Consider the following 24226-nt stretch of genomic DNA (forward strand, 5'->3'; position numbering starts at 1 on the left):
TCATTGCTTTCTTAATCCACAGGATGTTGTCTGCTTAACAGGTAAATGTAGGAGGGCGTGTTGTTTCAGTGTAGTTTTGTTTCACAGGCCTGTTTTGATGAAAAAAGACTGACGTGAGATCTGCAGAGTGTAAATTTAATTAGATAAAATACATTTTTTCATTGGCCATAATTTGCAATATTATTAGTAAAATAATGATATTGTAGTACTTGGCAAAAGTGAGCTGTACTGTACCTTTTTGGAACTAGACAGTGTAAATTGCAGTAGAATCATATAGTGACTCGAATTGTGAAAATATTGTATCACAGGATGTCTGCTGATTCTCATTCCTAGCATTCAGTCGCAGTTGAGGGCTTTGTGGTATCTTTTTTTGATACAGTGAAAAACATTAGTGCTAAATGCTACAATTACTACAGGCATTTCTTTTAACCTAAGAAGGCTAAATATGATTACAAGGCTGTGGTTCGGGAAGGTCTTACTGATAGAAAATGTGGCTTCAGCACAAGACATGGGATTCAAAGGTGTGTGATTTTAAGAGCATCACTGGAACACAGTCAGTGGATTAACTAGCGATTTGACCTTTATGTAAAGGCTGTGATTCATCCACTCAGCCCCTGTGTCTCAAGATTAAGCTTTTCAATGCGCTGTAAGGTCAGGCTATCTATTGTGCGCGTGCCAGGCGCTGAGCTACTTCGCTGGAGCTGCAGTCAGGAGGGAGGTGGCTGCCCCACGCAAAATGGATGCCAATTCCCCCCACCCCCCCACTGACCGTCCCAGGGCCCACTCTCTAAGGACCCCCGTTAGGCTGATGGAAAATCTCCTGTGTCGTTTTCCACCTACTAAATTGAGTTCAGTCAAAAAAAGGCCTCTTTCAGAGTGACATACAAATAGAACCATAGCAGCCAAAAAGGACATGAGTTTAGAAAGGGGTGATGTGACGTGTCATACCAAATGCACAAAATAATGGCAGGAAGTTTGTGCCTGCTTTTCTCTCAAGGAGTCTGGTCCCTCGGTGACTAGAGCTGTCAGACTCTGAAGTCTGGTGGCTGCTAGGGCCAAAGTCATCTTATACATGCTGTGTCATCATGGCCCGTACTCCACTAGCAGAAAAATGGAAGCTAATGGCCTCTGTATGCAGCACTGTGTAAAACAGTGTGTTCAGCCTACTTAAAAATTTAAGGCAGCAATTTAAAACTTTCTGTGTTGATTTACCTGGAAGTGCTTTGCTCTTTTGGGTTTTTACCCAATTTTCCCACCTGCTAGCTAGGTCTCATGCTGAAAAACTAGCATGTGCCTCATCCAAGACACAGGCTACGCCTCTTTTCAAACTGCCGCTAATGTAGTGTCACTGGGAAGCTCAACACGCTTGGAAGAGAACACTAGCTAACCAGCTAACAGACCCAGGAGTAATGGTAGGAGAGGGGGTCATCCTACCCACCCAGAAAGAGCAAGGCCAATTTTACTCTGTGGGACTCCCAGCCATGGATGCCTCTGAAAGTGGCTTTGAAAAACTCACTAAAGAATGTTGCCATAGAAAAACCACATTTGGTTCCGTAATGAACCATGTCTGAAAAAGAGATTTGTGCATGTGAAACTTTTTAAAGACTCAAAGAACTTTCACATAACGTCTTCTTAAAACCTTTACATTATATGGAGGTTATTTAACCTTTTAAAACTTAAAAACTTAAAATCCCTCTGCTAAGGAGCATTAATTGAAAGATTTATTTGAGGTGAACCAAACCTGGTCCTTCCATGGTATTACACAGAACCTTTCTGACTCCTTTCTTTTAAAGAATATACATTGCCTTGCACTCAAATCTAGTTCTAACATTGCTAATGGAACAGACTTATTTGACAACCTCAGGTGTTATTTGAGTATTGTATACTTAAAAAAGTCATTCTAAGATGTAAACCAAGTCATTTAGAGTGGTTTGATGTAAAATTCTTAATGGTAGAGAAGCTTACCAACTACTTTCTTTACTGTGATGGTGATAGGAACCAGGATCCAAAATCCAAAATCACCTGTGAACCTACACATGCCTTCTGAGTTTATTATATAATCTTGACAATGGTAAAATAGTGGTAAATTTGAGAAAAAAAAAAAGTTTTCTTTGGATACTGCTTTGCCTTACAATGCCCGCATGTACCTCTCTACCATGAATAGAATAAATAAATAAGCTCTGAATGACTTGCAATTTAACAATTTAATCCGGCAGAATTTTGACAACAAATTTCCACCAGTACCACCTAATAACACTTTGTTTTATGGCGTGTAGCATCTTAGAAGCTCAGAAAAATCAAGTTCCACTGTGTCTTTAAAAAGTGAGTGCCAAAGTATGTTCCATTTGCAGTTGGATCCATGTGAAAGCAGCCCTGCAGACTGGCTACTGCAGATGGTTTAATTAATTGCATCAGGCTGAAAGCTTCAGCAGGCTCGGATGTACTCCTCACATTCTTGCTCTCTCTACACTAGTGCAAAGCTAAGACAGGCGGCCTCCTGTCCATGGCTTGCCACGAGGAACAGAAATCACAGTGTAGTAACTCCTTTGGGAGCTGCTTCCAAACTCAGCAAGCAGTAGGTCCTGCTACAGTAATCAGATTAGAATGTAGAAGTTGTGCTGTAGTGATAGCTCAGACACAGGGCTTTTTTTCACTTATCTTACCCAAAGTATTGTTGGAGATTAAAATCCGCCCCCAGAGAAGTTATGACACATGTCCACGTTGGTTAGTAAAATTTGTCAGCATGTGAAACTGGAGTTTTGTTTGTGCTACTGTTTCCTATCACTGAATAACAGAAACACAATGTTGCCTCTATTTTTGGATGCACTGTGATAGTTTTCAGAATAGAATTCAGATTACCCACCCTGGTCGTGGGGATCTGCTCTCCTGCCGAGTGTAGTTTCACACCCCATACTTAACACTACTGTATCTGATCCATCCATTAATTGCATCAGGCTGAAAGCTTCAGCAGGCTCGGATGTACTCCTCACATTCTTGCTCTCTCTACACTAGTGCAAAGCTAAGACAGGCGGCCTCCTGTCCATGGCTTGCCACGAGGAACAGAAATCACAGTGTAGTAACTCTTTTGGGAGCTGCTTCCAAACTCCGCAAGCAGTAGGTCCTGCTGCAGTAATCAGATTGGAATGTAGAAGTTCTGAAGAAGTTAATTAGCTGAAGCAGGTGTGAAAGATTATGGTTGGAACTAGTCTCATAGTGGCCAGATGTGATCTCGTAACATCTGGGGACAACTTGTTAAGGTGTTGGTGCTGGATTGTGGTGAAATCTGCTGCAAATAAGGGTTCCATCCCTGTAAAATCAGCCCCCCAAATTCCTCTAATCCAGTGGTTACCAACCCTACTCCTGGAGATCTACTTTACTGCAGAGTTTAATTCCTACCTGCATCTAACATGCTTACCTAAAACTAATACATTTGATCCAATCAGAAACTTCTAAAGAAGTTAATAAGCTAAAGAAGGTGTAGGAGATTATGGCTGGAACTCCATTGGAAGGTAGATCCCCAGGTCTCCAAGAGCAGGGTTGGTGACCACTCTACTTCATTCTGTCCTAAGGCTTCTTATTTCATTTAATGCTTGCTCTCTGTAATTATAATGGCGCTTTTCCACCACATGGCACGGTTCAACTTGGCTACTTTGTTTTCCACTGCAGATATAGTACCCCCTCAGTGCAGCTGGTCATTATAGCGACGCCGCATGAAACTGCCATAAAGGAGCTAAATTTTGTTGAGGAGAGGCTGATGGCAGGAAAAAAAGCTGAAAAACAGTAAAGTTTGGGAATTATGACATTAGAATTCAGACAATTTTAGTATATTGGGCTGTGATCCACGCTAGAAAAACCAGTATAGTCCAGCATGGCTGGTCACTAGTAAAACCAGCATGTGTTGTAGATGCTGGTATGCTGGTGACCAGCTAAACCAGCACTAGATCAGCATAAACCAGCATAGACCACCATGGAATTCTTGCAGGTCTGTGCTGTTTTTTTCAGCAGGGATTTGTTCAAGCTTATTTGTGACATACAAAACTAAAAGACCCTACAAATGGCTTTTTTCAGATGTATGGAGTAAGCCTGTGCTTTCAGTGAAAACATTTGACACAAATACCAATATACAGAATCATAATAAGCCATCCAGGATGAGTTAACCATTGAAAAAAACATGCTGAGTTCAGATGGTCTGTAAGACCATTGTTGTACGTTTCAGTGTACATTTACATTGTCTGTGCCTTGATGAACAACAGTGTAGGTTGAAAATAGACTCTTCAGGAATGTAGATCTCCAAGACCAGAGTTGGTGACCACCGACTTAGGGATTACTATTGATTTGTTTTTAATGGAGTAATGATGAAAGGCCACTGAAGTGTGCCGTATAATCTTTGAGATGTTTGCCTGCTCAAAAAGGTAGTTTTGTGCCACAAGCAAAATAAAAATCTACAAATTGTTGGCATTGTTAGATCATGTTCTTTATGTTTCAAAATAAAAACAACAATGGTACTGAGAAAACATTCTTTTTAGTGGAAGAGTAGAGTAAAAGGCTGAAATAGCTGCATGAGGTTTCCACTGAGCATTGATAAGAGTCTGGTTGACCATTGCTGGAACGCAAAGTTTCCAAGTAGAAGTATTTTAAATGCGCCTGGTTTGCCTTGACAGACTGTCAGGTGTCTCAGCCTCTTGTCTTCCGGTGGGATCATCTCGAGGTGCATTAGCAAAGCAGACTCGCAGATGGCACTGTGGCTGTGCAAGTCAGGAGAATGCAAATTTTATGCAAAACTGACATTACACATTGTGATTCCATAGACTTCCAGCATCCTTAATAAACATTCACTCAAGTCACATTCTCTTAAACTCTTCATGAACTGCACTGATGTGTACATAATGCTTGGCACTCGACCAAAAATATGATGGCAGCTTTCGCTGCAGACGGAATGAGGGGGATATTTTCTGCCACTATTCTGCCCGATTCCTGTCCGTTCGGTGGCTGTGAAGTGATTTCTGAATTAAGCTTCCAAAGTGGCACCCTTGAATCTACCATTCAATCTATGTCTAGCCAAAGTGAACGAAAGAAATCTCAAACAACCTAACTTGTGGTGACAATGTACTATTTACTGAATACGCACAAATAGTAATTTACTTGTATTTGTTTGTCTTGCTGAATTGGTCTTAAGGACCATATAGACAGCATAACAAGGATCAAAGGGAGAAAGTACATGCCAGTTGGAGCATTCTTCTTTTTCTCCTGTTTTCTTTGTAGCGCCCAAAACTTTTTCTCGCCTTTTCTTGCATTTATGAAAATAAAGGGGTTGGAGTTGGGATGTAAATTGTTAGTTTTATAATGTGTTGTTCACTCCGCAGTCCATACAGTCCGTATATGGACAATAAGCTGCAAAAACAGCCCATACTGAATGCATTACTATTTGTTGTTATCTCCTACTACTGCAATCACCAAAACCACTGAATTTATACATCACACTTGCAGCAGTTTAGCCCTGCCCATTCACTCTGAAGGTATAAGGAGTGTTTCATCCTGGACTGCTTTCCAAAGCACAACACTAGTTAGCCAATCAGAACAGAGGCCATTCACATATGTCTTAAAGGCACAGTAAAGGCCACAGCACATCCAACATGCCACATTGTTCCGCACAGAATCCAGAAATTTTTAAACTTTGTTAATGGTATTAACAATTATATTATATTACCTCAGCTAACATTACTAGCATAGTCTGTTTTTCACCAAACAGCGAGTTTGTGGAGAGGTAATAAACTGTTAAAACGTTTTAAAAAAGTGGCGTGTAAAATGAACTTGACCTTGGAGTTTATTGGCACTTCCCCTGTGACACATTCTAGAATAACTGCGCTCTGCTACGTGATGGTACGTGCCGCGTCTGGTCTCTGGCAGCCTTAACAGAAACAGGCTCTTTAGTTCTACAGGAAAAAGAAAGCTTGTTAAGTTGTCATGTAAAAATGAATGTTTACTGTTTTTGGTACATAAACCCACAAAATGTCACACGTAGATCTCAGGGTGAAAGAAATACAAGAAAAATATAAGAAATGGGCCCTTTAAATGAGAGCATTTCATAAGGCGAAAAGTGTTATTGACCAAGTGACAGGACCTTGTAAACCATGCTGAGAATTTCGAGGGGGAGGGGGCAATTTAGAATTGCAGACAGGTACAAATAATGGATGAGTGCAACAAGAAAGCCCTCTGTCATTGGGAAAAGATGAAGGAGGGGGACTGAGGGTGGTGGAATAGTAAAAAACGTAACTGAAAAGCATCGATTTTTCCCTGATTACTTTTTGTTGCGGCGCAGACGTGTTTGATTCAGTGGCGAGGCAAGGCGGTCTCCTGCATAGTCGCAGTTTGTAAACGGCAGCTCAGGGTTCAAGGACAGGCCAGAGAGCGTTAGAGTTTAACAGTAATCACAAGGAAATTGTATTAGTGTAATAATCGACCTTGAGGGGCTTTCTGCTTCCTGCGCATCCTGTCACCTTCTCTGTGCCTTGGCCCCCGGAGACTGCACTCACCCATGTAGGCAAAAAAAAAAGTAAAGCGGTCTCACCGGCACCATATATCATCATATATATGTGTATATATCATTGAAGGATTATGTTACTAACCATGTCGAAGCAGCCTTCGAGAAAGCCTCTGCTCTTGATGAAAATGGCAGGTTTGCACAGCGAGGGATTGCTCCCTGCAATAACGATGAATAGCAATGTTCAGCTCAGTGTCTGGTCGCATACATTGACCTTGCTGTGTTGATCAAGCACCTAAATCACACACTGTGCATGAGAACATTTCACAATGAGGAATCGTGGCAGGCGGAGGCCGTGATTCCTGCTCCTTATTGAAATGGGCACACAAGCCAGGTCATCTTCATATCACTTAGCAGTTCTTATCATACTATGTCTTTTTCCTGTTTCCACTCATGTAGTGGCTATGAAGTAGAGATGGCACTGATTTGAAACTAAGTATGGTATCAGGGAGGGTAATATGAAAGTATTTATCTTTATGGTGATGAATTACATCACAATATGTCACAACACACTTTTCTGCACATATTGTAGATATCATTAGTACTATAACAGCTGCCTGTTTCATGACAAAAAGAATGTAGTTAGACCTGTTTAGAGGGATTCAGTGCCGCACAGTATTCACTGCAAAAAATGATATCTTGGCAAGTTAAAACATGAAATGTTGTCAGTTTATTTAATATTTTTCATTTTTGAGATTGCTGTAAGAATGCTGCTCATTTCTAGATGTTTTTATTTGATTTGCGTCATTTTATCTTGTGATACTGTATTATTTCTTTGGTAGACATAAAGATTTTGCTTGTTCCAAGACGATTGATGTTACAATCAAGCTAATCTTACGATATTTTTTACAACCGTCTCAAAATGAGAAATATTAGATAGATAGACCACATTTTGCAAGCTATCAAGATATCCCTTTTTGCAGTATGTGAAATGCTGAATAAAAATCTTTGTGCACGTTCATAGTTTTTTTTTTAACTGTAGAACTGCTAGGTCTTGTTGTCTGTACCAATTTATCAAACCTTAGAAAATTTGAATATTGTGATATTGTGTATTGTGAAGGTGTGATATTGTATTTTTCTCTATATCGCCCACCCATTATGGTATTGTATCAGTACAGGCAGAATTGCTGGATTGGATATCAGAACAAAAAAGAACAAATGTGGTCTGATCTTGTACCAGACTGAGCCTGTGAGAGATCACAGAATTGCTTTTATCAAGATATAAATGAAGCAAAATAGGTTACATGATCACAGCAGTAGCCACATGTAACCTAATGTTAACATAAGTACAATTAGCTATTATTCTAGAATTACAATTCCTTTATTTTACATAGTGCTGTAAGAGATATTATAGAGAATTAAAGAGTTAAATTGTTTTAAACAGGTCATGTTAGGGCTGTACATGAACGTTTTGAGCAGGCAACACTGGTTCTAGAAAAGTTGCAAGTGTTGTATCACAAATAAAGTCCCAAACAAAAGACAGGACATTCTGGGGAAACACTAGCCATATGGAGTATGATAGAACTTAAAGGCACTAAATAAAAAATATTAAAAGGTATTCATCCCAAGGATTGGAATAATTTGTCAGTTTAACTGTCGTAAAAAAGAAGCAGCTTGTAAAAGATTTGAATTTGAATGTTCATTTTGTGAAATACACTACATGGAATACAATAAAGTTATTTTCTCCACAGTAATTCATATTCCTCAAAAGGGGTTGCTGTTAGCACTCATGTAGGTTTTTGCATTAAAAATCAGTTAAACAGTTGAAACCCATGCATGAACCCACACCAGCAGGATGTTGTGTGTGGTTGCTGTTACAGATGTCAAAATGGGCTGCTAAATAGTTTATTACTTGAAAGTAAAGCTCAGTGTTATTTAATATGTGAATTTTAACTTGAACAGGGACAACAGCTTATATAGAGGTAGTAAACTGATGCCAAGCATGGTAAAAGATGTTAAAAGTTTTATTTCATAAAATTTATGTGAGTAGCCTGTTAAAATTAACTTGACCTTGACGTTTATTAGCTCGTTCACTGTAACATATTCTAGTATCACAGTGCTCTGCTAAGTGATGGAATCTGGTATGATGCATCCAGAGTGCAGCGGCCTGAATGGAAACAGGCTGTTTATTACTAAGGGACAAACAGAGGACAGAGAAAATGGTCATGTAAAAATAAATTATTACTGTTTTTTCTACATAAACTCACAGAATGGTATGATTTAGAGCTGCAGATAAGTACAAATAATAGATGGGTAGAAGAAAGCCTTCTCAAATCTGCATTCTAAAAAAGGGATGTAGGCAAACGACAGCAAACAGCAAACTCCCAAATTATGGCTTAATGTATGGCATTACAGCCCTGAATTAAACCACTTTCACATAGTTTGTACATTGTGAGGTACTTTGATAACAGATATTTGGATATGTTCTACAGTGTTCACATTACCTGATGGACTACAGCTACTATAAACACAAGAAACTGCATCGCAGTTGGCATGAATACATTTCAGGAGATGGCTTGGGCAGTGGGGAAATGTTGTTTGACACATCTTTTTTGTATTCATTCATTGAATAGTAGGGTGTTAAAGCAGTGTGAGGAAGGTGCTTTTAGATGGCCTTAAGTGTACTGCTTCAACCAAAACCAGCTCATTTTAAAGCTTAGTAGTTTTTACAGAAAAAAAAACCCAAAAACACTAGTATTGGTATCAGCCAGTACTCAAAATTTTAGCATAAGTTTCGTTTTCAGAAGAGAAAATGGTATCATGCCATCTCCAGAGTAGGAGAGGTGTTCATAAGAGGATTTTATGGTAATTTAACTACAGCGGTTAACTATAGTGGCTCCCCTCTTCACATTTACCCCAGACTGTCACTCACTTAACATACTAGAGCTCTGCGCTCTCCAGGGATCACAAACAAACGCTCAAACATATGGTGCACCATGTGAAGTATGAAGCAGGTCTATGTTTAACCTCATACTATTAATTCTGTTAACTCAGAGCTTAAAATATGCCTTCCATGCACACAGAGCATATTCTACGCTCGTGAAAGCATCACGGCGGGGAGTCCAGCTCTGCTTAGATGCTTGGTCGCATTTACTGCTTCTAAGATAATGTTGCCGTCTGCACTGAAAAAAGTCTTCAAAGGTGTGCATCATTTGCACAGGAGCGAAATATATTACATCAACACAATCTTCTCTTTTAGTATACTTACTTTGGGCAATAATTTTGTCTTTATAATGTTTCACTTTTTCCAGTTTGAGCCGTGCTCCATCAAAAGATGTAATATTGACTGCGAACATTTACATTGGGCATGCACTTTGTTGTACGCTGGCCTGAGTTACTGCTGAAAGCCTATAACTTAGACATTTATAGCTGTGTGGCCACTGTTAATTAGGTCTGCCGTACTACATTATCCATAATGCCTCTGCACGTGGCCGTATTTGCGCGAGTGCAGCCTGCAAACCCGAGCACTCAAGTAGGGAGCATAAATTAATCCGAGACAAGTGTTTCGCACAAGTGTCTTTTGAAAGCGAAGCCACTGATTCTTATCGCCACGATGAGCCGCAAGATTGAGTCTAATCACTCTGACGAGGACGTGGCTGGAGTGAGGCCGTAAAAAAAATTCGCTGAAAGCGGAATTTCTACTGCAGATTTCATGTGGCAGCGAGAGGACGAGGTTATTTAAAGCCTGGTTGCCCAGTAGAATGACCCTTATGGACAAATGTAACAGTAAAATCCTGCTAGTGCTATATTTAAGAATGATAAAAATGGCCACTCCTATGCAGACAAGCAGTGTCGATTATATTTAGAAGTCTAGAGTAATTACTTTTCTTCTATACTATTCAAATATAGTTAATTAATATAGTTATTATGTAACTACATACAATTGCTGTTGGACCAAAAACTTGTATCTCCAAAAAGGTAACTTTACAGGACAAGAAGAAATATTATCTTAACAAAATCTTAGTATTGTATTAATACAATCTTAACTTTTAATGGAAGATCTTTTTCTAAAGCATTTTGGACAATTTCTGTTGAGCCATTCATCAAGAAATTGTGTCACAATGTAAAGGCCAACTAGCATTTTCAAATCAAGGGAAAAACTGAAACACAAAAATGTAGATACAAGGTTTTATTTCAATGGCAGAAATATGTAATAATATACATAATTACATTGCATTTTTGGTCCCACTTTATAGTGTAATACCTGTGTAGTTACACATTAACAATACATGCAACAACAATGTAACCACTAGTGATGTAGTCACTGTTACAGATGGATTCCAGCAGTACAGCTTATGTAAATACACATGTATCAACTTCTGTTTTACTCATGTAATTACACAAGTGTACCTTGAAATTATAATTCCAAAATTCCTGTTACAATCAGAAAAATGCTGGTGTATAAACAACAGCAACACTTGTAATTACATAGCAGAATATATGTTTTTACAACTGTAACAAGATGTACTTGTGTAATTACATGAGTAACAACTGAAAGGTGTTATTATATAAGCTGTACTTCTGTAATCAATCTTTAACAGTGGGTATTTAACCAGTAGTTATATTATTGTTGCATACATTGTTAATGTGTAATTACACAGTTATTAATCAGTGTTTTTATGGCCAATTCCGATTTCCTTATAATCAAGTTGGACGATTTCTATTAGCCCTATTTATCATTAATATCATTATTTGCTCTTTAATGAGCTACACTGTTACTTTATATTAGACAAAAAATGAGTTGCTTTACTAAATAACATGAAACAAATTAAGCACAATAAAAGTAAGATTAAACTGGTTATTTAGCACAGTTAGTCATTGCGCTGTGACATTAAGTCTATCAATCTTAGTTGATCCTGATTATGCATCCCCAGTATTAACAGATTCAAATTTAAACTTCTGCCTTTATTTTTGTTTGTTTCATCAAGACAAAAGTGGCAAAATGTTAAGGAGGCAGCAACACAACAGGACTGTACAAACACGACAATAACTTTTCAGTAGATTCAAAGCCTAATAAAATATCTCCTCTTCTACCCACAAACACAAAAGTGGTATCAGTTTCAAGTTCAGAATCTGCGCTTTCAACAGAATTTCTCTGCTTGTTTCAATAAGTTATAGCCATGTGCAAAAGTGTAGGCGTGTGACTGTATGAATGATAATGAATACAAAGTTAGACCATGCGAGCAAGAACTCTGACTTCTGAGGCTTAGCCTGTTGTACTTTGAGCAAAAGTGGCAGTTTCAGCCTTGTACAATAATTAAAATGCTCTTCTGTTGATGTAACAGCGTGCTGAAGTTAAATTTTGATCAAAAGAACAACAAAGAAATTGATTTTGATATGAAAAGAGGAAAAAAAAAAACAAAGCTGTCAAGTCATAGATTTTTATCTAGGCAAACAAGTCACTGGCACAGATGCTCACTCTGCAGCATTGCTTTATTGTTGCAGTAGCAGAACACATTTTCCTGATATAAAAATAAGTTGTTTGTGATATGAATGCCTGTGCATGCCCAAGCATGTTTGAAGCACACTGCGTAACAGCGTCTTCTCTCTCTGAGCATTGCTAGACGGTGAGGTGGAATGACATTAGTTTTCCCATTGTACGAATGATATGTGTAACTTTTGCAGGGTGGAAATAAAGAGTATTTCTATTTGTATAAACACTGCCTGTGGGGATTTGGGGTGGAATCTCGGCTTTGTCCAGCATTGTCCATGACCAAGGGTCCTCAAGGATATTGTCAGCCACGTTCTTAAGCAAAGACCTTCCCTTTTCTTCCAACCAATGTATTAGCCAATCAAGCAAGTGCATTGTTTTGTACACTAACCTGAGCACTTTATCAGGAACACTATACTAAAACAGGGTGGAGCCTCCCTTTGCTCTCAAAACAGCCTCAATTCTTCGTGGCATAGCAGCAATATGCGCTCACAGTCTGTGTTATTGTTTCACAGACTCTTGCCTGAATTTTTGTTTTTTTTGGTTTTTGTTTGCCTCGAGCTTGCGGACAGCTCCTCTATTTCAAATCTTTCACCTCATGAGCGAACAGTTAGTGGGTGGAGCTATGCACAGTTTTCATGATAAGCTGCAGTCTTAGCAAATCCATCCATCCATCCATCGTCTAAACCGCTTATCCTTCTGGGTCACGGTGGGGTGCTGGAGCCTATCCCAGCTGTCATTGGGCGGAAGGCAGGATACACCCTGGACAGGTTGCCAGTCCATCGCAGGGCAGACAGACAGACATACACATTCACACCTAGGGGCAATTTTAGCATGTCCAATCAGCCTGACTGCATGTTTTTGGACTGTGGGAGGAAACCGGAGTACCGGAGGAAACCCACGCAGACACGGGGAGAACAGGCAAACTCCACACAGAAATGACCCTGGTCGCCCGGCCGGGAATCGAACCCAGGCCATTCTTGCTGTGAGGCGACAGCGCTACCCACTGCGCCACTGTGCCGCCCCTCTTAGGAAATCCAACACTAAATTCAGCCACGTTCACATGTATATTGCCGTCACATCAAGGCATGTTTTGTATTGTGTGATTGCTCAGATGTACGTACATCTGGCCCTTACAGTGCTTTGAGATGAAAAGTGCACTGTAGAGAAGCGTAATGGTTTTTAAAAAATAAAAAAAAATTAGGCCCACATTTTATCTCTGAACTCATAAAACAATGTCTCGGGCTTTAGGCAGCACATTTATAAGTATTCATATAGTAGCTTTCTGTGAGAGAGCCTTTAAATGCTACAGATGTCTGGTTCCTATCACCACCACTGTGAACAAAGATTTTTTTTCTAGGATGGAGCATTTCAAATTAAACCACTATAAATGACTGTTTACATCTTAACCATTTTTTGTTTGTTTATTTGGAAATCATTGGAATTCTGCTTGTCTGCCATGCCAGGTTTCAAAAGAACGTCTTGTTTCCTACCTGACTCCCATGTTGCATGTGCAGAGAACCTTAGGTTTGTTGAATTACTCCAAAGTTTGACTGATTACAAAAGCGCCTACAGAAAGCAGATGCACAGAATTTGCCGCAGTTGCTTCAAAGACGTAAGCATCTTTTATGTGAATAGAAAATGATTCCAGTTGTGCACATGCAAATATGCCAAACCCTTTGCCTAATTCACTCGTAATCACCATCCACCCTGCGTTCATCCAACTGGGCGCTTTTCGTAAACAGCACTTCTGTCTATGCGTGGGATTGTGCACAGATAGGCTGTCTTTCTTTCTCCTTGTTTTTGGGCCATGGTAATCAATGTTTTGTCAGTAAAGTAAACACATATCAGTCTTGTGGAGAGTGATTAAAGCCATCAGGGGAAATTGGTGCGCAGTTCGGGCGTCATGTAGCGCAATTCACCGCCTTTAAAGGCCATCCCAGAGCCAAAGAGATCCAATCTGTCTTTCTCTTCAATCAAGCATTGATTCTGCTAAAGTGTGATGGAGCTTAATTACAGGAGCGTCCTGAGAGGCTGGGTGGAATTCAGTAGTGCTCGGCTAGTGCAGATAATGGAGGATATGATGCCTGAGAGAGCGAAGACAATGAAGGCTGAAAGGATAGAGGAAATCAGGTGATACATGTAATTGTGCGCTCTACTGTAGGAACCAATGGCAGTGGAGAGTATTGAAAGGATGATCTGAAAAGTCAGGTAAGTAGGTCATGAAGTATTGGAGCGGTCAGGCTCAAACAATCTGACATTCTTCTTTTCCAACCAGAATTGTGTCCGAGATGCACATGTGCTTGTTTTTTAGCAAGCATGTGTCTATTAACCCTTAGAAGTTTTGTTTTGTTATACTATTCAAACACTAGGGCTGTCAAATAATTAAAATAATTAAACGTGATTAATAGCAATAAATTTGCATTCGAATGGGTAGGTAATTGTAATAAACGGTATGTCTTATTTGCTTTAATTTGACCCAAAACAAAGCATTTTTCATTTTAAAAAACAGTGCATTTGGTGAAGCTATATGTGTGGACAAAATCAGCTCTATCAGAATGTATTTAGTACTTTCAACTAGTAATTCAACTTGAACATGAGTCACATGAACACTGGCTGAACACAATGGGGGCACAGTGGCTGCATGTTCCACCTCCTCCATGATTGTAGACCTCTCGCTCTTTTAACGATAATAAAAATGCTTAAAATTGCTTTTACGTATATACAGGTGTATGTATATATATATATATATATATATATATATATATATATATATATATATATATATATATACACACCATCTCGAGAAGCTTGAAGCTCTTTACACACATTCATGAATTAAAGCAGGTAAAATGAACATTATTACAATGTTACAACACATTGTTGAGATCCATAATGAAGGATTAAAAACTGAACTAAAATAAAGTTAAGTGCTGCATTTGTAGTTTGCTGAACACAGCAAATGTGATGGATCATTTTTCTGGACAAATGACAATAACCTTTCATCAAATTAAAATCACAACAAAATAGCTTATCTTCTACTTAGAAACACAAGTGTAGTATTGATTAAAACTTGAGAATCCGCACAGGATGGCTCTGATTTTTTCAAGGAGTTACAAGCAAGAAATAATAATCAGATTACATCTTTTGTTACTGCAGGCCATGACTGCCGCTTCTAAGGGTTGAAAACCTTAAGTCTGATGTCGCACATGCAAGGTTACACATTTATATAAAAAAAAAGTTGGACAAGTTGTAAAGTTTACAACATGAACACTTAGTCCATAGATCTGTTTGTGCATTTGTTTTTTCATCTAATGCCTTCTCAAAGTTTTTCAAATAACAGCATGACATTCACAATGCTCGGTTAAAACAGGCTCTTGTCTTCCACATATCGGGTTGTTCCTCTTTGGGAACTTACTGATAAGCCCGTATTGAGCTGATGACATTTTGAGGTGGATTTGATTTGAGTGATTGCGCTGCTTGCCTGTGTACCCAGCTCTTCTGTCTTTAACATTTGCATCATGCATCACCAGTTGGAAGTGGACATTTGTTTGTGCTCTACTCAACTTACTGTGGGCTTAAAGTAAACACAAGCCCACTTGACCTTTTCTTTCCTTGATCCTCCATATTCTTTGTTTGAGTTTGGCGAGGTGACTGAGAAACAAGATCAGAAGGTCGAAGTGGGTGTGATTAAAGCAGTTTCTGACACTATGACATATATCTGTCAATGCATATGGAAAAAGTACAGGCTTTAAGATGGCTATTTTTGCTGCTTTTGGCTGTGCTACCTACATTTGTCCATTTATATAAATATCAGTACATTCTACAGTGTCAGACACCAAATAAACAAGTCTGTTTAAGAATATTTAAAGAAGCAATGGACCAAAATGAAAAATACATTCATTGCTACATCTGCAATGTGCTTACCGCTTCCTTCAGTGGTGCAGAAATACTCCAGAGAGTGAGATATTCCAGTTTAAAGACTAGAAAAACTCCCTTCTGATGATGTATCTTGAAGGTAGGAGAAACGTTTGTAAAAACTACAAGCGCTTTAGGGTGGGGGTACATGAGGACAGGATGTCTGAAATGGTTAGATGGCCAATGCAGAAGGAAGATAGGAAGCTGCCTGTATTTATTAGTGCATTTCTTTATCACTGTGGGGGGTGTTTGATGCATTTGTGTAATGCATGCTTGGTATTGTAGTGACAGAACCTTGATGAACGAAAACATGAAAACAAATTCTGTTAAACCGATGAGGCTGATGGATGCAATGCTGCGCTTGTCTTTGAAGCAAATGTGTACAGTGCTAATTTCTGAGGTATTAGCGTCTAGCTAGCTGCATCAGCCTTGTAGGTGGTCATAATGATCAGACATTTTTACAACAAAACAACATGCTACCTTTTTTCTCTGCGTCTCCATCATTGGCTTACCTCCCAGTCGTACCCCTTACCTGCACTGACCCTTCCACATTCATTCACACGCAACAGAATGTCTTCTCCCTGCTTTGCTGCAAAGTGCACACTCGCAAAGTGCTGGTGCATGTCAGCAGGCTACACAGCATGCTCTCCAGGGAGAACCTGAGACATAAAAGTAGCATAATTGCTAGCCTGTCCCTGTCTGCCATCAGGGTTCCTGTTTACAAAGCAGCTGAAGCTCCTGAGCATTTGTGAACATTCACCTTCCCCTCTCCCAGAACCCACCTCCCTATACTCAATTACCAAATGAGTGTCTGTAGATGTGACAGTTGACTAGTATCTAGCCAGGTTTGTCTCACTTCTGCCAAGCAACTTCGGTGCCAGAGATGCTATTTGCTCACCGATCAATAGGCCCATCTTTGCTACATGCTGCTAAGTCGGCCTCACGTGCCTCTGCGTGATTTCAGCCAACAGATGTTACAACAGTGGTGTGTGTATCTGGGTGAGAGAGAGTGTGTGTGTGTGTGTGTGTGTGTGTGTGTGTGTGTGTGTGTGTATGTGTTTGTGTGTATGATGGAGCAGTGGCATAAGCAGAATTTGATTTTAGGGGGGTTCGGAGGGCTAGTTAAGGGTTTAAAACATTGCTAATGTGAGGATGATGACCACCAACTAGCCTACTTCAATATAGCTAAGAAATTAGAAACCTATTACCCAATACCATTTTTGAATATTAAATACCACACAATTGCTTACCTCACATTTTACTTGCTAAGCCCCCCCAGGCCCTCCCCTAGCTACGTCCCTGTGAGAGAGACGTGTATGGAAGATTGGTGTTGCATTCAGTGTCAGGGAAGAATAATGGAGGACTTGTGTGAAATAAAATTTTGAGTACACAAAAGATGCATGAACAAGATTGATGAGAATGCTGTACATGTGGACAGTAAGATTGAGAGACATGTGGTGTTGTGAGTGAGTGTGTGTGTGTGAGTGTGCCGTCTGGACATGCCTCCCGGTACGAGGGCACCCTCCAAAGCAACCCTCAAAGCAAACCAGTCACTGCAAACAATCACATCCACACAAAAAGGCCCCTTCATTTCTGAGTCACTGAGCAGTTAAACAATAGTTACAGTGCCAAGGAACATTTAACAGGGCCTTCTCTTACTGTGGACTGGGGGGCATTTTTCATAGCCTGCCTTTTTTTATTCTCTCTCTCTCTCTCTCTCTCTCTCTTTCTCTCACTCTCTCTGTCTCCATCTTCTGGAAGGTTCCGTTGGAATAGGCAGCCTTGCCATGCTGGCACTGTCATCTTGATCATTCACAGCTTCTGAGGAACAATCGCTGCCAGTCTCCAGAAAAAGCAGTTTTGCATAATAGCAGCAAAATGTCCCCCCCCCAAAAAAAAATTGCAAGAGGAATGATTGATGTGGCGGGGGACTTTGATTAACAGATGCTAATAGTGGTTCTTCCCTGCAGAGATGTTTGCTTAGAACTGGATGACTGTGTCCTCAACAGTACTCAAGCTTGGGCACGACTATGCCTCAAAGTCGGTCTATTTAAAAATCAGTTGTCTTATACCTTAACCCAGGCTTTCCTGTTCTTTGACAAATACTTTTCCAATACTTTCCCAATATTATCCATTCCCTGTTTGCTCATTCGATTTTCCTGTAGAGGTGGGAAGTAGATTGCAGACCTATACATCCTCCATGTTTCACCCTCAGTTCGCTGGTTGGATTTTCAAAATGTCAACCCACTGGTCCCAAGAGACCCAGGAAGGTCGCACTACTGATCCCATGTCAAAATGATTTTTCATTGCCTCCCTCTCACTGTATTAGCAAATCGATACCCTGTTGCCTAACCAGCTTCTGAAAGATTCGAAGGTTATGAAATACTGCGTAGGTCTGCCCTTTCAATGCTTTAGACTCCAGGCTAAGAAATATAGGTCACGCTGTGGTTCTACCCCTTAAAGGCAGGCCGTGTGGCCCACTGACCGCAGGCAACATGACAACACAAACAGGAGCCCCTCTGGTGCCACTGCCATAATGAAACAGAACAGATTCCATTATGCTTAATAAAAGCCGCTATCTCGGCCGAGCACATTGATTATCCCCCCTCCCCCAATCTCCTTATGTAACACGTCCACTGCAATTTTTCTCTCCACATCTCACATCCTCTGCTTCACAACTTCAGCACCCCCCTCCCAGCTCTAATCCATTTCACTGCCTCAGAAGTGACAGGGGCGCAGCAGATAACAGCCCATCTTGGAGTTGGCGTAGCTGCGAAGTACGCTTACGACGCAAGCAGATGTCATCTAGTCGAGTTGTTCAAGTGCTTCCCTGTGAACTAGCTGATGACCATGTTACAACACTAACAAAAACCATTCTGATGCAGGTAATGACAGTTATTGTTTGTTACTAATATACACTATATGGCCAAAAGTATGTGGACACCTGACCGTCATACCTGTATGAGCTTTTTGGACATCTTTTTTCAAAACCTTGGGCTTTAATATGGAGTTGTCCTACCCCCCTTTGCAGCTATAACAGCCTCTGCTCTTCTGGGGAGGCTTTCCACAAGATTTGGAGTGTGTCTCTGAGAATTTGTGCAAAAGAACATGTGTGAGGTCATTCAGTGATGTTTGATTAGAAGGCCTGATTCACAGTCGACATTCCAATTCATCCCAAAGGTGTTCAGTGGGGATGAGGTCAGGGCTGTGTGCAGGCCACTGGAGTTCCTCCGCACCAAACTCATCAAACTATGTCTTTAAGGACCTCATTTTGTGCACAGGCGCACAGTCAAGCTGAAACAGGAAAGGGCCTCCACCAAACTTGCCACACAGTTGAAACATAATAGTAATCTAAAATGTCTCTGTGTGCTGTAGCATTAACTTTACCCTGTACTGGAGCCAAGGGGCCTAGCCCACACCCTGAAAAGCAGCCCCGGACCATTATCCCTCTTCCACCAAACTTTACTGCCGGACTTGCGTTCCAGTGGGTAGCATTCTCCTAACTCAGATTCATCCTTATTGCCAGATAGGGAAGGATGCTTCATCATTTCATGAGAACATTTCCACTGCTCCAGTGTCCAGTTTGTGGCGTGCTTTACACCACTCCAACTGACGCTTGGCACTGCACATGCCTGGCCATGGAAACCCATTTCATGAAGCGAGGGCAGTTGGCAGCCCTGCTCTGTGAGTTTGCATGCTCTCTCGCTTTGAGCTAAGCTATTGTTGTTCCTAGGAGCTTCCATTTCACAATAATAGCACTTACAGTTGACCATGGTGGATCTAGCAGGGCAGAATGACTTGTTTCAAAGGTGGCATGCTATGACCGTGCCATGTTCAAACTCTTCAGTACAACCCATTCTACTGCCAGTGTTTGTCTATAGTGATTGCATGGCTATGTGCTTCATTTTATACACCTGTTAGCAATGATTGTGGCTGAAACACTGGAACTTGGAATAACTGGAATAATTAGGAGTGGTGTCCACATCCATTGGCCATGTAGTGTATGTAGTGGTTGGTAGTAGTATTGTGGGTAACAAAGTTGCCCGTTGTGTGGCAGAGCAGGGATTCTGTTCCTGACCTGGGCAAGCACACCATACTATGGTCCTTGGGCAAGACTACCTTTGCCTACCTCCGTAAGTTGCCCTACCAAGCATCTACCAAATGTCGTAAATGTAAATGTAGTATACGCAGGCTCTTGATAATAGCCCTAACCAGGAGCTAGTATAGGAGTGATGTTGAAGCTGCCTTTGAAACTCAAAATGAAAGTTATCTGCTCTCACTTTGGTGTATGAAGTGTTAGTGCTGGGAGTTTGTTAGCACTGATGGCAAGGGCAGTTGTTGCATCGGGACTGCTAAAAACAGAATCTGGCCTTGACCTTGCAGGTTTGGTATGTTATTCCTGTGAAGCTTGGTGGTTTGAAAGAACACATGTTCTGCCTCTTGGGGTTAGAAGGGGCATGTGTTTATATTCAGATTATTGAAATGCAAAGTGTAACAAGTTTGGAGTTGCTGCTCTAAGCTGGACACAGTAAGTTCTTTTGCTTGCCCTTTGTCTGCTTTGCAGGCTGTATCAGGCCTCCACTGAGACCTTAGAAGACCTGGTGTGAGAGTCGTTCACTGGCAGGGAGAATACAGTGTAGGCTGTTTTCCTATTGTTACCATTTCTTTTGGCCAGAGAGCACGGGTATTGTTTAGGAGCCACTGTATTGCACTCATTAAGCACATCTAACTCACAACTTAGAAAGTAACTCAGCTCAGAAAGGAATAAAGTCAGTGAGAGGGCATTAATCTGGTTTTTATCTAGCTTTTTTGTTTGCTTTTTGCTGACAGATCTCTTCACAGCTGAATATTATTTACATAATGTGAGATATAACTAATTGTTTACTTTAGGCAGTTGTTCTATCTGTCTCTCTCTGTCTTAAAAACAGATGTTATAGACTGAGAATCAGTGTTGTCTAACTGAAACATGTCTTCCATATGAATGAGTGGAATGCAAATGTATAAAATGGCTGTAGACTACATACAGGTGGACAGAGGCAAATACATAAGCATGCATTCAAACTAAACTCCCACATAAATTACAAACTCATGAATTATACGGATGTAATTTGGATGTATAAATAAAGCAACATCTCAGAGCTAAAAAAAAAAAGCAAAACAAAAAAAGATAAGGGTGCAGAAGGTTTAGAATAAGCAGCTCATTTTATTCCCTCCTCCAACAAGGTTACATGGAAATGGTGGCCCTCCTGTAAATCCTGATTTAGAATTCTGACTCTAATTGGTTGTTTTCCAAAACATAACAAAGAAAAAAAAAAAGCAGAAATATTCTAATAACACACACAACAGAATATCTTTAGTAAGCCAAGTGGCTGCTTTCACTATTATAAAACTGAAGATAGTTTTTTTTTTTGTTTTGTGTTCTTTATAAAAGAAAGAAATCAGTGCAGTATGATATTGCATCAGCATTATTAGTAATGCAGTGCACACTCATCAACAATTTTGGGGATTCCCTGTATTGTCTCTGCACACATGCATATGCCCACACAGTTCATTGTGACCAAGAAAGCCATACAGCCATTCATGTACATGCATGCAGACCCAGCCATTCATATACATGCACACAGACCCAAATACTGTATTTATAAAGGGGGCTAACAAAGTTTGCAGAGAAACAGATGTGCTCATGTCTTCATTTACTTAATTTCCAGTCAAAATGGCCATTAAGTAGAAGTTATTTATTTTTCACCATAAGGGGGAAAAAGCAAAAAACATATTTCACACAAAATTACACAGAAGCCTTTTTTGTCAGCATTTAGTGTGTCTACCTTTTACCTTTATTATAGCTCCCATTCTTTTCAGGAGACTTGCTTTCAGACTTGTTCTGAGTTTGGAAACTCCAGTTTTTTCATTTATTATTGTTTGACTTTCCCCTTCCTTGTGCAAGTGGTTAATGTCATGTCTATTATCCTCAGAAACATCTCCTGAAAAATTATTAACTTCTACTAAATGGCCATTTCAACTGGAAATTAAATGAATGAAAGATGGATTTTTGCACAGTGCTTTATATATACATCCCTGGTGTTGTCCGCTAATGTTGAGCCAGGCTGTTTAAAATGCCGGCCCTGAGCAGGCAGCTAAACAATGATTACTGTTATTCATCAGCCTGACGACTTCATGCTTGCATGCAGAAAAAGAAAGTGCTGTGTAGGAAAAGGCTTTGTGGCCGTTTTCTCCTCCATACTGTCGGCCAAGCAGGCACATTAGGAGCGGGGGGAATGTATTTTTCCAATTCCCTCTGCTCCAGGGACTCATAAACATGCGCACGTGCACACACGCGCACACTCACTCTAGCGGGGGTCACTGAAAAAGCCACCCTGCTTTGCCTTCTCTGCATGTGTCTCCCAGTTCTAAATCTGGCTGGGGACCAGAGGGGTTGTAACTCAGGCTCCAGCAGAGTGGTGCAGAATCCAGCTGCCGCTCTCTCTCTTTCCTTCTCCCCCTCTCCCTTTCTCACGTGGTGGCCAGGCTGGTTCGTGTCGGCCTCCGGATAACGGACTGCGCGCACAAAGAGAGTCCAGGAAATTCCTCCAGGCACGGGGCAGGGACTTGGCCGGGTGTCTGTTATTGGAAAAGCTGACGGAGAAAAGGAGGGGGGTTTAGAGTGACTGCTCGGAGTCAAAGACAGAAAGAGAAAGAGTGAAAGAAAGAGAGAGCAAGGCCTCATGCAGCGATTTAGAGGAGCCTCAATCTTGCTTTATCTGCCTGACACACCCTGACTGCCTGGGCATTTGTGCTGGGGGACTGTAGGTGGACAGCGCAGAGCAGAATGGTAAGTTTCTGGCTCCTGGGCTTTGCTCTCTGACTTCTTGTTTGTTTGCTTGCTTACCAGGGTTGTTGGCATTGGCATAAGGGAAGACAAGTCCAGGTTTTGTTAATAATACTGCTGCTTCATTGTCTACGTAGAAGTTTCGCTGTTTCTGCTCCACTCAGCAGTAGTTTAATAGGCTTTTTGGCTGCTTCTCATGTTCATCTTTCTCTCCGAGCCCTCTGATGCACTGGTTTATTTTGGGCGTTGAGTTGTGATCTGAGATTATTAATTTGAAGCCAAGGGGTGGGTCTGGAAGGCCCCATGCCAGAAGTTCTCGCAACACAAAAGGTTTTCAGTGGGGTACACCCTCCTTCATATTTCCCTCCCTCTTTCTCTCTTTCTGGGGCCAGACACTGCTGTTGCTCCACTTCCCCATATCGCTCCCACTCTGCATTTGGTATCAATTACGCTGGCCCTCTGGGAACAGTGTTGCTATAAATAAGTAACAACAGAGCTCGCTCTGGAAAGATTGCAGAGTTACTGTCGGGAGTTGGGAGGGAATCTGCTGCGTAGGAACACTCATTCTTGCACCTTACGAAGGGCAATCAAGGTGCCTCACGACAGACGGGCGATGTCACAAGCAGGTGCCAAGGTGTTGATTTGTTGTTGTTATGATTCGCTGGGACAAGGTCAGTTTTTTGAGGAGGAAGGGCATTCAAGGACCTTGAAGAAGAGCAGGATGGGTTGTTGCCCGGCTGGAGAGTGAGTGAGCTACACAGCTGACGGGGTTATGAGGGTTATGCTTACTGTCTGCCTGATGCCATAGATTCAGAAGCAGCCGTCTCCGCCCTGGGCCTAAACACCAAAGTTAGCTGCTGACGTGTGGAACAGGCCTTGGATTCATTTCCACAGGCACTCATTGTCAACATTGTGCCAGAAGATTGGTGGGGTGCAGAAGTTTCAAAGCTTGGGGGAAAAAAAATGGCAAGTGAAGGAAAAAGTTCTCGAAATGCAAACACACCACAAAGATTCTATTCTTGGTTCCCTTTTTCTGGCTTTTTTGCCCCCACATAAAAATAAGAATACTTTTTATCACATTCTCCACTATGTAGACAGTTTCTTGCCCACTTTTTTGTTGACTGTAACAAGGCTATAAAGTGCCTAATCTGCACAACCTTGCACACATATAGCCTGTCAGGGTGGCATCATGCTCTTCTTTAGAGCTGAGTTTGTTTGCCTGGCATGTCTAAGGTTTGCTAGCAAAATACGGCTGTAGGGAGCCTTGGTATGTAACACCACCCAACTTCAAAGGAGCTGCACCCCCTCATCTGTTTAACATCAAGCGTGCTGGAGCACTGCTGTTCTTTCCACCCAAAGGGAAGAGAGGTAGAATGTACGAGGGAAACGCAGAGGGAGGAGATCAGCTCTATGATTACATGGAACCACATGGTGATGGATGTTCTGAGGTGCATCGTAAGATTGTAACAGTACTTTGTCATGTTCCGCTTATGCACAGCAGGGGGGGCAT

The 24226-nt window shown here is 41.0% G+C and overlaps 1 protein-coding gene across 2 annotated transcripts in view; it reads left to right on the plus strand.

Annotated features, from left to right (window-relative positions):
• Window positions 1-24226, plus strand: part of sgcd (sarcoglycan, delta (dystrophin-associated glycoprotein)) — a 261574-nt gene that overhangs the window by 103823 nt on the left and 133525 nt on the right. Inside the window, exon 1 of one of the 2 annotated variants that reach the window (XM_036588834.1) lies at window positions 22316-22719. The exons of the other annotated variant lie outside the window; for it this stretch is intronic. Coding sequence (XP_036444727.1) covers window positions 22717-22719 — 3 coding nt within the window. The 5' untranslated portion in view covers window positions 22316-22716. Of the gene's footprint in view, window positions 1-22315; window positions 22720-24226 lie in introns of those variants that run through there. 2 annotated transcript variants of the gene reach the window in all.

This window comes from Colossoma macropomum, unplaced genomic scaffold (assembly GCF_904425465.1).
Source record: "Colossoma macropomum unplaced genomic scaffold, Colossoma_macropomum, whole genome shotgun sequence".
NCBI lineage: Eukaryota > Metazoa > Chordata > Actinopteri > Characiformes > Serrasalmidae > Colossoma > Colossoma macropomum.